Source organism: Lepisosteus oculatus, chromosome 10, assembly GCF_040954835.1.
Source record: "Lepisosteus oculatus isolate fLepOcu1 chromosome 10, fLepOcu1.hap2, whole genome shotgun sequence".
Classification (NCBI taxonomy): domain Eukaryota; kingdom Metazoa; phylum Chordata; class Actinopteri; order Semionotiformes; family Lepisosteidae; genus Lepisosteus; species Lepisosteus oculatus.
In genome coordinates, this window is record NC_090705.1 from 38301068 (window position 1) to 38315464 (window position 14397).

The following is a 14397-nucleotide window of genomic DNA, read 5'->3' on the forward strand; positions in this document are numbered from 1 at the left end:
CCTCTGCCTTGGCAACAGCTGAATAATGTGGTATTTCTTAAACTTCCCATGAATGAAAGACCAGAGATCTGCTCAGTTTTCTGCTTTTTCTCCCTGTTTTTTTTTCCTTGCCACACACCCTGAAGCCATAGTTAAAAACAAGTAATGCAAATGGCACAGTCCAACCATCTTGGCCAGCGATACGCTCAACAGGCAGACTTCGAAAGCCTCCAAGGCCTCCCCATCAGGTAGTCGTTTCAACCCGTGGCAAGCACAACTCCTGAGGCTTTACAACTACAACAACAACAAAAAAAAAAGATGAAATGCAGCAGCTCCAACCCCTTTGGCAAATCGCAAAACCAGACTGTGAAGCTTAATATACCACTCTCATCGGGGGCGATTTTTTATGACTTTCTCAAGTGATTGCTATTACAGACCTTCCGAAAGAGAACAATAAGGTTGGTCTCAGCTCGGCAGCAGATCAGAATGACAAAACCAAAACTCTTTCTTGCGCTTTAGGTACAAATTTGACTAACAAAAACATCCAGCGATTTTCAGCCGATGCTGCTCTGCCAACCCCTCCCCACCATTTCCACCTCACCTCACCTCCCCCACCCACAAAAAGGGACAAAAACATACTTCTGCAAACATAAACTGAGCTGGGGCTCTTAGACGGACAATCCCCATTCTCACAAATCAGAGCAAAACGCCAATGCTGAGTTTTCTCGGTCCAGACTATCCCAAAGGCTTCTGGTTGCAAATACAATTCTCTGTGCAACAAGAAAAACCAAATAAAAAAAAAAACTGGTTAATATTTAAACAAAGGCTCTCAGTGCAGGTCAATGCATCACCTGTTTTATGGATTCTTTCACTTCAATGAGCTTGCAAACGATTTGAAATTACTGGTCTCAATTCCCAAATCTCCAAGAATAAAACCGCTGAATGTTTGCCATCTGAAAACCTTTAATTCGTTGGGTACTACTGGGGAACGTTTATTTTTACCTTTTAGATGAATTTATTGAATTTGGAATTTACATAAAAGACGGCCCCTAAATTGTAGGTAATATTGATTCCAAACACTAAACATCATAAAACATAAAAAATCCTTACACTTACATAACGATCTCTGGACACTCCACTCAAAGCACTTCACAAGTACTGGGAACTCCCTCCCACCACCACCAATGTGCAGCCCCCCTTGGATGATGTCACAGAGGCAGCCAGCCCGTCAGTACACTCCCCACACATTAGCTATCAGTGCGTAGGAGAACAGAGTAATGAAGCCAATTCTTAGATGAGGATTATTAGGAGGCCATAACTGATAAAGGCGGGTGGGTGGGGATTAAGCCAGGACGCCAGGGTTACCACCCCTACTTTGAGACACCGATTTTACACCTCATCCGAAGGATGGTGGCTTGTCTTATGACAGTGTCCCAATCACTGTACCGGGAAATTGGGAACCACACAGATGGCAGGGTGAGTGTACCTTACCGATCTGACTAACACCACCCCGCCTTCCAACAGCACCCTTAGCCTTCCCAGGAGGTCTCCCGTCCAGGCACTGGCCAAAACCCCACCTGCTGAGCGTCGGCGGGTAGTCTGAAGGCATGCCAAGACACGTCAACCTACGAGGCTACTAAGTGGTTGCAAAGGACTCCACTGAAGGTTCGCAATGAGTTGAGATGCAGTTCAAAGAATTCCACAGTGGAAGTGCTCATTTTAGCTCCATCCCAGTCAGATTCCTTAGAGCTGGCTAGAGGGTCCATGAGAGACTCTACAGGCCACTGCAAGTCCTCAGACCTACGGGGTGCTTGCAAAACTATGAGAGACTCGTTAAGTCCTGTCTGCGAGCTGGTTGACAGTAAAACTACACAGCGGCTGTTCTGGAATGCAGTTTGAAAAGAGGCAGCTGGTCTGTAGCTCCCCCAGGTCAGTAGGTAATTCAGGTCACAGTTTCAGCTGCACCAATACCTCATGGATGCCTCATCCTAATTAAAAGGGGGGAAATTTTAGTAAATTTTTCAAAACGACACTTTCACCTCTTGTGTTGGTAGCATGGAGTTAAGAGAGCTTAGATAGTTATACATTTGACATCACAAGAAAATAAGTTTAATTAAATTAACCTTTTTAATTTAAAAGCACTGTATTTGTAAAAATACCCACCATTGTTCATAATTCTAACAGAGATTATCATAAACATTAAGTTCTTAGTTGCAACCTTGGAAATACAGAGAACTAAAAACGTAAAATAATCGCTAAATACTCTTGATTAAAAAGATTTCAGCACACAGCCTACAAGGTCTTCTAGTATTCTGCAAGATGCTCAACACAGTGAAGCCGAAAATGATCCTGCAGTGTTTTCTACACACAGTATCATCTGTCATAGTCATTTTCTGAACACTGCTTTCCATCTTAAAAGTGCATTTGAGATTACGGAGCAGGTAAGCTCTTCCCGAGATAAACAGGCAATATAAATACATAATTTATGTTTAATACCTGCTCATTGTGGGATTCTTCATTCACTGGCTGCCAGAAGTAATCAGAACTTGGAATGATGCACTGTTAAGACTGCAAAAGAAACTTTCCATTTCAGCTGAAAGCATTCAACTTGATTTCTTTTGCAGGCTTCACAAATTGTTAAATTAAGCAACAAAATCTAAACTTTAAAACGATTAAATGACTTATCCCCCACCCCCAATACAAATAAGTTTAAATTCCACAGCTGCTATTGCAATATAAAAATCCTAAAAAACATGATCACCAGAGGACTATTTTTTTTAACAGTGCTTCACAGAAAGAAAGAAAAAACTACAGCTTCTTAATTGAAGTTTGTCCCCCTTCCTCTGTAAATGCGTTTTACTAAACAATTCTTTTAGGGTTGGCATCTCTTTAACGCTTCAAAAACAAGTTCCATTTTTCACCAATCTCATTGTAAAAGGGCAGGAAATAGGTGGTTACAAATTACTAGACAAAAAAAATACTTTCAATGAGAACTGAGGAGGGGGGAAAAACGATGAAGAAATTCCTAAGACTTTACTCCTCGACGATCTAAATCTCTCAACACTTAAGTCATTTTCTCTCCCAGACACTATTTTTTTTCCCACCCCCAAAAGCAGACCCAACGATCCGTGAAGTGTCATGAATCCCACTTAAATGAGAGCCGGTGAAGCTTCTGGACAGCCATTGTGTTGCTCGCAAAGTTCAAAAGCGAACGGCGAAATAAAACGTCACTGCCGATTGGTTCAGGCTGAGGTTCTGCTGTGGGAAGGGGGTGGGTAACTCTTGCCCTTTCCAAGTCGAAGCTTAAGGAAAGGAGTATCAAAGCACCAAAAGGCATGGAAGAATTTGTGCAAACTTTCTCACAGAAAGTCCTTAGAAGTTCCCCAAACACAATAAAGGAGATGGTTACAATTTCTACCTGTGATAAGAGACACCGAGATATCCACAACCTCAGGGCACAATTCTCGAGAAATGAAAATACGGTGCTTTAAGACACAAATTTCCATAAAAACAACAGAGCGTGGACTGGAATTTGCAAAGAAAGGAGCTTGTTGTGAAGGAAGCAAGATTATCCAGGTTCCCGTATTCTCCACAAGTGCACACAGGATCAGCTTTCAGCTTTTTCCCTCATTTTAAATTTCACGCACAATTTTTATTCATTCAACCCAATGGGTCTGATGGGGGGGAATCTTACATTTTGATGTAAAATCTTATTCGAGTCTGAGGGGAAAAGGTTTTAAAGAAAGTTCTGTGGAATTCAAGCTAAAGCAGATGCTTATGGAACACTTCCTGCTCTGGTAGTATTGGAAGTGTTGCCCAACAGGCTATATACTGTGGTGTAGATCTGATTCATGACTCCCTGGATTAAGTTTATTAAAACCACATTATATTCTTGCTACACAGGACAGGACATGGTTTGAGGCACAAAATAGTCTTTTGTTGGCTGTTTTTTTAATCTCAATTCTCAACTGTGGCATGAAGAAATCTTAAAAGACATAGAAAGGTACAGCCCTCTATCAGTAAAACCAATGGCAATTTCTCTGACGTTGGAAAAAACTGTTTAATGGGAAAAATGACTTATCTAGAATTAACACGTAAAAGTAGACAGAACCACTTCAGCAGTCTGACGTGATAAAATATAGTTTACAGTCCAATGCATCTGGGAGCAACACTCCCCCTGAAAAATGCTTTCTAAATATTGGAACTCATTCCCACACACTTCCTTGTTCTGGCCCGAGAAACATCAAAAGCAACAGCACTGGAATTGAAAGACTAATCACTCTCTATTCCGCTTATGCTTCCAAAGGTTAATGTTCACCTTATCCGGCCTAAATTGCCAGGACTAAAAGGATTCTTCTCGTTTGTCAGAGGCCTTTTAGAGACATTTTGCTCTGCTTCAAAGTTCCACACCTATCAGTACTTTGATGCCACATGCAGAGCAGTTAGATTTCCCTCCAGTGCCTGAGACTCAGGGATATTTCCCAGAAAAAAAAAAACAGTGGGAACCTGCGACATCAGTTGGCTCCGAGCACAGAAGGGATTTCTTTCTCCTCCGACGCAATTTTTTTCCCCCCTCTCATCCCTTTTGCGAATGGGCGTTTGACATGCGCTTCGACAAACTCATAGTGATTAAAATCAAAATGCAGCTAATCACACGAGCGACACGGCAGGCTTTCCTTTTGCTGGCAACGAGATTAAAGGGACCTGACGGCTCAGACAAGAATCACGGCTTTCAGCACTGGCGTGTACGTCCCAGTATCAAAAGGCGAGGCGAAGTGCTTTCATCTCCACTGCAAGACAGTTGTCAGGAATGCTTAAATCATATCACCTTCAGGCTGGGTTGACAGTAAGGATGCCTGGTTCCCTTATTTCATTTACTAGAACAGATACATCTCGAATTATCCCAAAGCCATCATCTAGGTTATGATGTATAAATGACTTAAGACTGCTTTTACCACTACCGTTTTCCTTTATTAATTCATGTTCTCCAAGCTTTCTCCGTCCGCTAACGAATAAATGAGAGCTGTACTTGTTTTTCCTTTCTCCTTCAACGGGCAGGGTATCTTTGATTAGATAAAGACATAAGTCATTAATGCTGTCTCATGTGGGTCCTAATGCCCCAGTGTAGTGACGGGGACACTATACTGTAAACAGGCGCCGTCCTTCGGATGAGACGTAAAACCGAGGTCCTGACTCTCTGTGCTCATTAAAAATCCCAGGGTGTTTCTCGAAAAGAGTAGGGGTGTAACCCCGGCACCCTGGCCAAATTTCCCCATCGGCCTTTATCAATCATGGCCTCCTAACAATCCCCCCCTGTGAATTGGCTTCATTACTCTGCTCTCCTCCCCACTGATAGCTGATGTGTGGTGAGCGTTCTGGCGCACTATGGCTGCCGTCGCATTATCCAGGTGGATGCTGCACACTGGTGGTGGTGGAGGGGAGACCCCATTACCTGTAAAGCGCTTTGAGTGGAGTGTCCAGAAAAAGCGCTATATAAGTGTAAGCAATTATTATTATTATTATTATTAGAATTTCTCAAACATCAGCTAGCTCACTTGGCACCTGGTCCTCCTGTCCGAAATAAGTACAACACAATCCTCACTGGCATTTACAGATTTGTAGATTTGCCTTACTAGTAGTCATTGCTGACGCTGGTCAGCAAAACTAGAGATCAAAAGAACTCTGGTGTGCCTGGTAAACTATTTAAAGGCAATAGCCAAAAAAATGAAAATTTCAAAGTAGTCTTATCTGCAGACAGTGATTAAAACCAAGATCAACTTTTAAAAAAAGCTGTAACAGATAATGAGGGACAGAACTGCTCTGTGGACACGTATGGAATTTGACTGTTATAGCACATCAAAGATATTTAGCAGCCATCTAGTTTGAAACCCATTTTAGTTCTTCACTAACCAAATACAGCACTGCAGAGTGAGCAAGGTTACATTGTCTACTTTTAAGAGTTAAAAGTAGACAAGCATTCCTTTGCAGTGATCTTAGCTGCCTTCACAATGGAGTGGTGGCTGGGAATTGTTGAACAAACACTGGAAAGGCTGAGTAACTCCGGCTTTCCCCCACTGGCACCAGCACATTATTCATCCTAATCCATCAAAGAGACACCAATGTCAAATGCAGAGTTTAGTGTGTTACCAATAAAAACAGTGTGGGGGTTGGGGGACAGGAACAGGGGGGACATTTGATTCAACAGATTTTTATCATATAGACCACTGACAAGGGAACAAAACAGGTGAATTACTTCAGCTTATCATGCAGTTTTGGTACATTTACAGCCTGCTGTAGAGATTGGCCTCAAAAGATAAACTTGCGACTACAAAGAACGTTTTTTTTTAATAGATACGACTATCGTGTCTTTAAGCACATACATTGTTCCAACATGGGATTACTACAGTCTATCCATGCCTTGGAATCTGAAGACACCACACTGCTTTAAAATGAGACTTTTGGAGGAGTCATTAAAAATCCTACAATAAAAAAGGACAACCTGAAATCCTGTACGGATAAAGCTGTCAAATATGTAAGCTGTACAACGACAATGTGAAAACCCACAAACTAAGAACAGTGGTTTAATTAACTTACTCTTTTCGTTGGAAGGATATAGTGACTTAGAACAGCTAGAGCTAGTTGAGAAGGCAAAGGTTGTAAATTAAAATAAGAATATCTTGCAGACGCATACTACAGTTGGCAATGCTGTGTGTTTCTTGCCACTGAGCTGTAAATAGATGACACAGGAGAAGAACATGGCTCAGTGAGTGCTGAATTGTATGCCTGAAGTTTTCTAAATCCAGTGTTGAAAACCAATGGGTTTACTTTGTAGTCTAAGTTATTGTAAGGCAAAGGAATTGAAGCTACAGACCTCTGCGCTGAAAAATTTAAGAACTGAAACCTTGACTTATTTTATATATATATATAATGAAATATAATTCATATTTTAACTGGTCAACACTGGTGCACAATTCTACAGAGTTAAACCACCAAAACAGTTTTGGTAATGAACTGAGCCTATCACTCATTTTTCTTTACTTTCACTCAACATGCATCAGTTCACACAAATCAGATTTAAAAAATCCTTAGAGCCATACAGTAACAATAGACGTTATATTTTGGGCTTTGTAGAGTATGAGCACAACAAAATATGATTCGAATTTAAATCCATTATGCATCCTGTGGCCTTTTGGCCACAAACGTCCCCTTTGAAAATTACCCTTTGAGTAGTGTCATTATCATTCGCTTCAGTACATAGCAGGCAAAGACATTCAAAAACACTCTGGATCATGCGCAAAACTTGGTGAGTGATCTTAAAACTTTTCAACTTTAAAAATCAGCACTCAGGTTTTCCCCATCAAAGAGGCTGTTTTTACTGTGCATTAGTTGCATTTTCTCTCTTAAGTGCAGCTTAAAAAGAGTTTCAATCACATGGTGAGAAAATAGATTTGCTCTGTGCGCCAAAGTTTTTCAAGCTCTGTACCTGCACAAGTGTCAACTCTTAAACCTGTAGTTATCATTGTGCTAATTTCCTTTAAAAAATATGTTGAGCATCAGAACAGATTTTTCATACACAAAGCAGAGTTTTATAATAAAAAAAAAATTCAGGTTAATTCTGAGGTGCCATAATTGCTAGCCATTACATTCTCATTACCGAGGGAAAGAAAGAGTAGAAACACAAGCTGCTGCTTTGTATATAAGATTGAGTAGAACGCCGACAAATATGATCAGATTTCAGAGGTCAACCTGTACCATCCACTTATTTTAGTTTTTTTTTTAGCTGAAAGCTGCAACAGGCCACCAGTGAAGACGGCTTCTTTGAAGGCAGATTTGAGGGGGGGATCTTAAGGATTCATTTGGAAATAAAATTAATAAAAACAGTGCCTCCTACACACTAACCAGGAGAGTTTTGGACACTATGCTTCCCCTGGCTTGAGCAGTCCATGTTGTAGGAAAAGTGAATCTGGTCATTATTTCCATGAAATGTAAGGGTATTGAATCTTTTTTTGTTTCCTTCTTACAGTGGCAAATCTATTCCAAAAATAACAACCAATTGCAGGCTGATATTTCGAATTGAAAACAAAATACTCTCTAAGCAACCATGAAATAACTGAGTAAGTCTGACTACATGGTCAATTTCACCAGGGAGGCCTGTAGTTAAGCATTAAATTGTTAGATTTCGTAGACATCAGGAAGGGTACTGCACAAAAGTACAAGAGAAAGGAATAATTGTAGGAGCATTGCAACGGTACCTACAGTACACAATCAAATACACAACAGTACTTAAGCAGAAAAGTCAACAGAATATCCAGTGCATAACATAAAACTAAAAGTGCTCAAACATTTTCTGTACTTACACAAAAGAACTGAGTACTTCTTAATGACGATTTTAGAGGGAAGATTTCAAAAACAGCAGACAAATTCTTCATTTGAAAGAGGATTTTATTTTCCCCAAAAGATGTGTAATCACAGCATAACGGGTTTAGAAATGTTTTGAGTCCGCAACATACTTCTCAATACCACACATCATTTAGTATTCATCGATCATTTTCCTGCACCAGCATACAGTACACCTGCATTGCTTAATCACTGTAAATGAAAACCGATTCTGAGAAAGTAAAAAGTACCATAATGCAAAAAAAACCTGAACCTATAAACCAAGAGTTAAAGCTACCACTTATATTTATCTCCTCTACATATTTAGTGATTTTAGTCTCTCTACAACAGTTGGACTGTTTCTAACGATCCTCCCCACCTCACGTACCTTTAAATTCCTGGAGACAGTGGTAATATACACAGCAATTTTAATTTTCTTGGTATGACATCCATACAGTCACCATATGAGCGATCAGCTTCACTGACATACTCCCTTCAATCTCAACCATTACTTCATCAAATTTAAATGAAGATATGTTTAGAATTTGATTGAGGGTTACAAACAAAAGCCTCCAATTTGTTTATTATATTGGAACAGGATTACTCATTTTAGAGATTACTCCACTACTGACTCGGGAACATATATTTCCAATGGTTGTACTCTACACATATCGCCCCCACTGACACAATTTGCAGTACAGCACCAACCCAAGGCAGCAAAATGTGATAGTAAGTGCAGGACTAACACAGTCAGCGTTGTTTGAAGCAGAAGACACATTTCTGGTGCTGTCAAACTTAGAGATGAAGGGTGGGGAGGGAGGGGTAAAAAAAATCATATTTCAGGAGACTGAAAATAGTAAGGACATTGTAAATTATGCACTGTGCCCCCACTGTGCTGCTGTCAACTTGCAAGAAACAGACTATCCCTTGCTTTTAGAAATAATTAAAGTGCACAGTGGTTTGCAGCTTAATTTAAGCCAAAACCCGGATTTCATAGTAACAAAAATAATGAGACATTTTTAATTGTGTGTCAAGCAACGAGCCAATCACAAAAAGAAAGGGGGTTGTTAACATTTAGAGGCACACAGCTGCCAGTCTAATGAGTTCTCATCTCACAGCCTCATCTGCTACTGTATCTGCTTTCACCTTTGTTTTTGATCTAATAAAAAAAGAGACGGTATTATCCACATTTGCACTGTGTATATCTTTACTAATTTCGCTGGATCTCATTTACTTCCAAGTACTTTTTCGAGATGTGGGGCTCAGCATCATAATCATATGGAATGCCTGCCAGTCCAAATTAGGAACACAAACTGTATGGGACAGATGATTAAGATACTCGTCCCATGGGAACTAGTTAAAGATCCAGGGCTGGCACAAGCAAGGAAAACACCACCCTTTTCGCGCTACATTATTACCGACCTACTTTGTGCCAGATCCTCTGTAGGGTTCTACATTGCATATTAACGCACAGACACGTAAATGTATTAACTCCCGGCTTCGACGATGCAAAGAAGACGATGTCTAATTTTATCTCAGTTCCGTTTCCATTGCAAAGGTACAAATTATTTTATGGCCGTCACTGCTACAGAAATTAACAATGGTGCCAGGGATAAAAAAAAAATCTTCTTCTAAGCCAGTAACAACGTAAATGACCCTAACTCAAAGGCACGTCTGCTAATTACCCTAAGCATGTGCCGCCAGTTATAAAACATACAAATAAGATACTGCACGTTGCAGTACTTTCCGCGATTTTGTTATGCAGATTATTTCCAGTGAGAATTATTAACGCGATCTGTCGTCCTCTGCTCGGAAAGGTGGCTGTCTGCCAGCAGCCAGACCAAATTCCTAAGGTATTAAAATACAAGAATGGGACGCGGATTTTAACATAAACCCAGGAAAATAAGGTAACTGTAGAAAATAAGGAAGCGAAATGACGGAGCGCAAACCGGACTTCAATTTGTACCTTGACCTGAACTATCGCTATTACTAGCAGTTGTGCAACTAAAGGCCTGCTGTAACTCTGGGGGTGTTTCCGTTTATTACCTGAATACCTCATTAACAAGGGTGCTGCTGGCTGTTTCCGACAATGAGCACAGCGTTTTTATGGTCGCACCTAAAACACCCCCCGACTAACAATCAAAAACCTCACAATGGCCATAAAACCCCTGAAGTAGGATTTACTCCGCATACAGGAAATCAATGAAGATGGGCTTAAACCGAGTGTAATTAATTCTCCAATACGAAATACTGCCTACCAAGCAAGTTGCCCTTCGCTCTGAAACTCCTAGGTGTGGTACCGTATTCACCCTAAATGTCCGGCTTTATGTGAGCCTGCGGTAATGTCAAAATCTCAAGATTTGTAAACCATCGCCACGTCTTGCAGAGTGCAAGATCCAAAGTACGAAAGGATTTTCCTGTACGCACCAGACACCTCTCCACCCTGCCCTCTGATCCGCTCGTTTTCAGAGCAGTGTGGTGGTGGTTGTTTTGTTTTTTGCTTCACCAGCATTAACGGGAGAGTCGTAGTAACGTTTCTCCTCGTTGTCTTCAATTGCTGTGCAAAACGGTAGCACCAGAAAGTGCGATACAAGCCCAGTAAAATGACTCCGGGAGCAGCGCCGGGTCAACAGTGCGCACACACACCGCGTCAAACGGGTCAGGGTCAGGCCGCCGCCTTCGGGAAGATGAAAAGGCTCATTCCTGGTGAAGACCTCGCTGTTTTGTAGCAACACCGGCCGAAAGCATGAGCCCAGAAGAGGAGAGCATGATCGAAGCCGATAATGCGCTACTCCCGGTCTGTCACGCCGAACCCTTGTCCCGTTAGCTGTAATTGGAGATAAGTTTCTTTTTTTCTCTTCTGAGGGGCTGGGAGCAGTGATTTACACAAATAAATGAATGCATGGAGGGATGCTCTCTCTCTCTCTCCATTTTTCCATTCACGCCTGAAAGGAGGATAGCAGACCCCCGTTAAGATACTTCACCAGTTCGGTCCCAGATCTTGTCAGGCCTGACAATGCGTTTCAGTGCACGAAACGACTGAATTTATACTGCGACAGGCAGACAGACGCGCTCCGTGGTTACCCAGCCAGTGCTGGTGTCTCCGATACTGGGGAAAGCTCACCGCACTGGAATCGCAACCACTACCATCGACAGCCCTAACTCACGACGTGGCAAGGGTCCAGAAACCGGCGTTGGGCACGGAAGGGAAAACTCCTACCGGAACTTCATTCATAAAGAAATAACAAATAATTGCTGTTGGCGTGACGGCATTTCCCCAGTACCCCGAGCCCAGCTTTCGGGAAATTAAGTGGATTTTCAGCCTAATTGTTTCAACAGCTGCGCACAAATTGACCGCTCTATGAAAGGGGGCACCGGGCGTCTAAAAGTCAGTTAACTTTGACATCTTGAGAACCCCTTCAACAGACCCTACTTCCTCTGACTGGGACGTTGGTAAAACTAACCTGGAAAGTGTATGAGTACACCACCCCATACGGCGCTCATGGCACACTGTTGCACGGTACGGCCGACCACACGTTACGGCAGGAGCCCCACCAGTTGGCCGCCGCGACAGCAAGTGACTGAGCAAAGTTGTGCGCGACGACTCGGCGGTGACCACTAGCCTGACTCACTCACTTGTCATACTCCGCGTTGTCCCTGTCACAACGTGCGTCCTTGTGTTTCTGCCAGTCCTTGCCGTGCTTGCAGGTGGTCAAAAGGACCACGTCCTCCGCGTTGTGGACATGGTATAAGGCATTCCTCGTGTCTGACCCGATGCCGGTCAAGTACCTCTTCCCCTTAAACACCAGCATGTATTTCCTGAAGGGGGGGATGGAATTGTACTTCAGATACCCCCGTTCTCCTCCTGTCCTGGGGTGATCTTTGGAAAACAACGGGATGGAAACGTCGAAGCCGGGTCGGAAGTTTTCGGTCCCGATGCTGGCTTTCGCCAGCATAGCCTGACCAATGTCGAACCCGAGGTCTTCCGTGTAATCCGGCCACGTACCCGAATACAAATTAAAGATTAGATGGTTCCTACCGTTGCTCCACAGGTGAAGGTTTTGGACTTTTGTTTTTAAATTATGCACGTACTGAGGGGAGAGCTGGTCTCTGTCCAAAGTATCCAAACTTAAGACGAACAGGCAAGCTTGGCTGGGATCTGAAGTATAAAACCTGGATCCCTCGATGGCTGACAGAATGTTTTGGTAACTTTCCGAGATTTTCTCCCCTTTTTGCTGGGGGTAGACGTAAACTTTGAAACCGTTTCGCTGGCACAGCGAGAAATCAAAGCAGGAGTCCATGCGACACCTCTTGCCTTTGTACACGCTGGAATTGGCGTCCCTCTTCTGCCTCGGGGAAATGTGCATGTTGTAATCCACGTTTTCCAATCGGTCCCAGGGAAAGAAAGATTGCAAATGGTCTGAGAAGTGGGGCCAAGGCTGATTCGGATGGAAACCATTTCTGCTGCGATCGTCACGCCGGCTCTGGTTTCGCTGAGCAGGAACTTGAAAACCTCCAACGTAGAACAGTAGAACAAGACAGGCGCCGGCGGAGAGCAGGATTAAATAGCGTTTTTTGGCCTGCATGTGTCCTACTATCTGGGTCGAGATGTTTGCAAATAAAACCAAAAAGCCCCGAAGTTTCGCTCTCACCACCTCCAGCTCCTATCCGCCATCTTCCACCACCCTGCAAGGATTTCAAACTCTCGTCTTCCCCCTTCTTCTTATTCCGTTCCCAAATCCTGGGACCGATCCAGTGCATGTGGGCGACTTATTCTTTATCTTTCCCCTCTTCTATCTATCATTGTTAGAGCGCGCCGCTGGTATATTGCCCAAGACGTAAAGAAGAGGCGCTACTAAGCAGTCGCACAGAACAGGCGCGCCTCCAGCCCGTAGCCTGTTCAGATCTTGCCGAAATGGACTAACTCCTTCCACAGTGGGCTGATGGCTCGTGTTCTGTACGCATCCGAGAAAAGCGACACACAGTCTCACTGCAAACTCATGTACACGCCGCCGGCAGGGATTATCAACAGCCGTCTGGTATCCGTACAGAAGGTACCCGCTTGTTCGGTTCCTTAGGATCATTCCATGATTCTGGCAGGAGAGGCTCGCCGTCTATTTAAAACACTGTAGCCTCACAAATCCCTGCATTTCTCTTAATTTTGAGAACAATCCCACCACCAAGAGACATCGGCTCGCATCTACCGGGTGAGCCTGTTTGAGCTCGGCAAGTAAAACAAGATGTTGAAAGTCCCCCAGCTGCAATTTCGTCACTGTGAAGGAATCCAAAAAGAGAGTTTAAACTGCAAAGTCTCTGACCCCAGTGTCCAATTACCGAATGCTCGGCGGTTCCGATTGTTACTCTTTAACATTCCAATCCAGACACGACGGCAGCTGGCGACGTCACATCACTACGCAACGGGCTTTCCCATTGGCTCGGCGTCACGTCCGGAGAGGGCGGCGCATCCGCTGCACCCATTCATAACCAAAGGCGAGCAAAAGAGAGGCGATTTTTTTTGTTTCTCCTTTTGGTCCAGGTGCATTTTTTACAAATATCATCTGTGCACTGTTAAGAATTGCTCCCAGCCCAGATTTGCTTTTTGCCAAATAAACAACTTGTAAAATATTTTAGATGGATTTTTAAAATAAAACTCAGCGTTTATTATTAAATCAGTTTCGATAGTAATTAACTTAATTAAGGTGGACGAATTTTATCCTTCTTTTTTTATTAATATTGCCAGAGTACACCCATTCTAATCCAGAACTGTTTAACAGATTTCTAGTTCAGCACGCTAAAGTGAGCGATTTCAGCTAATTCTATCCAATCAACTGTAAGTTCAGTGCAGACCGGACTTCAGCTACTGTATGAGCGTTACAGTCGAGTCATATATAGACATTATACTTATAAAAACAATGTGCGGTTAAAGACAATAATCACAAATATTGTACGTGTAGGGCTTTCAGTAAACATTTATTCAAGCCAGTTTAGTTTTCAGACGTCTGTAGCAAAAAATATTACTAATAACAAACAGCTTTTCGAGAG

The 14397-nt window shown here is 42.6% G+C and overlaps 1 protein-coding gene across 1 annotated transcript in view; it reads right to left on the reverse strand.

The window, feature by feature from the left end:
- Positions 1–13759, reverse strand: part of ext1b (exostosin glycosyltransferase 1b) — a 130651-nt gene extending 116892 nt beyond the window's left edge. The window contains exon 1 of the mRNA XM_006635565.3: positions 11992–13759. Within this exon, the coding sequence (XP_006635628.1) occupies positions 11992–12941 (950 nt within the window). The 5' untranslated portion in view covers positions 12942–13759. The remainder of the gene's footprint in view (positions 1–11991) is intronic.
- Positions 13760–14397: the final 638 nt, after the last annotated feature.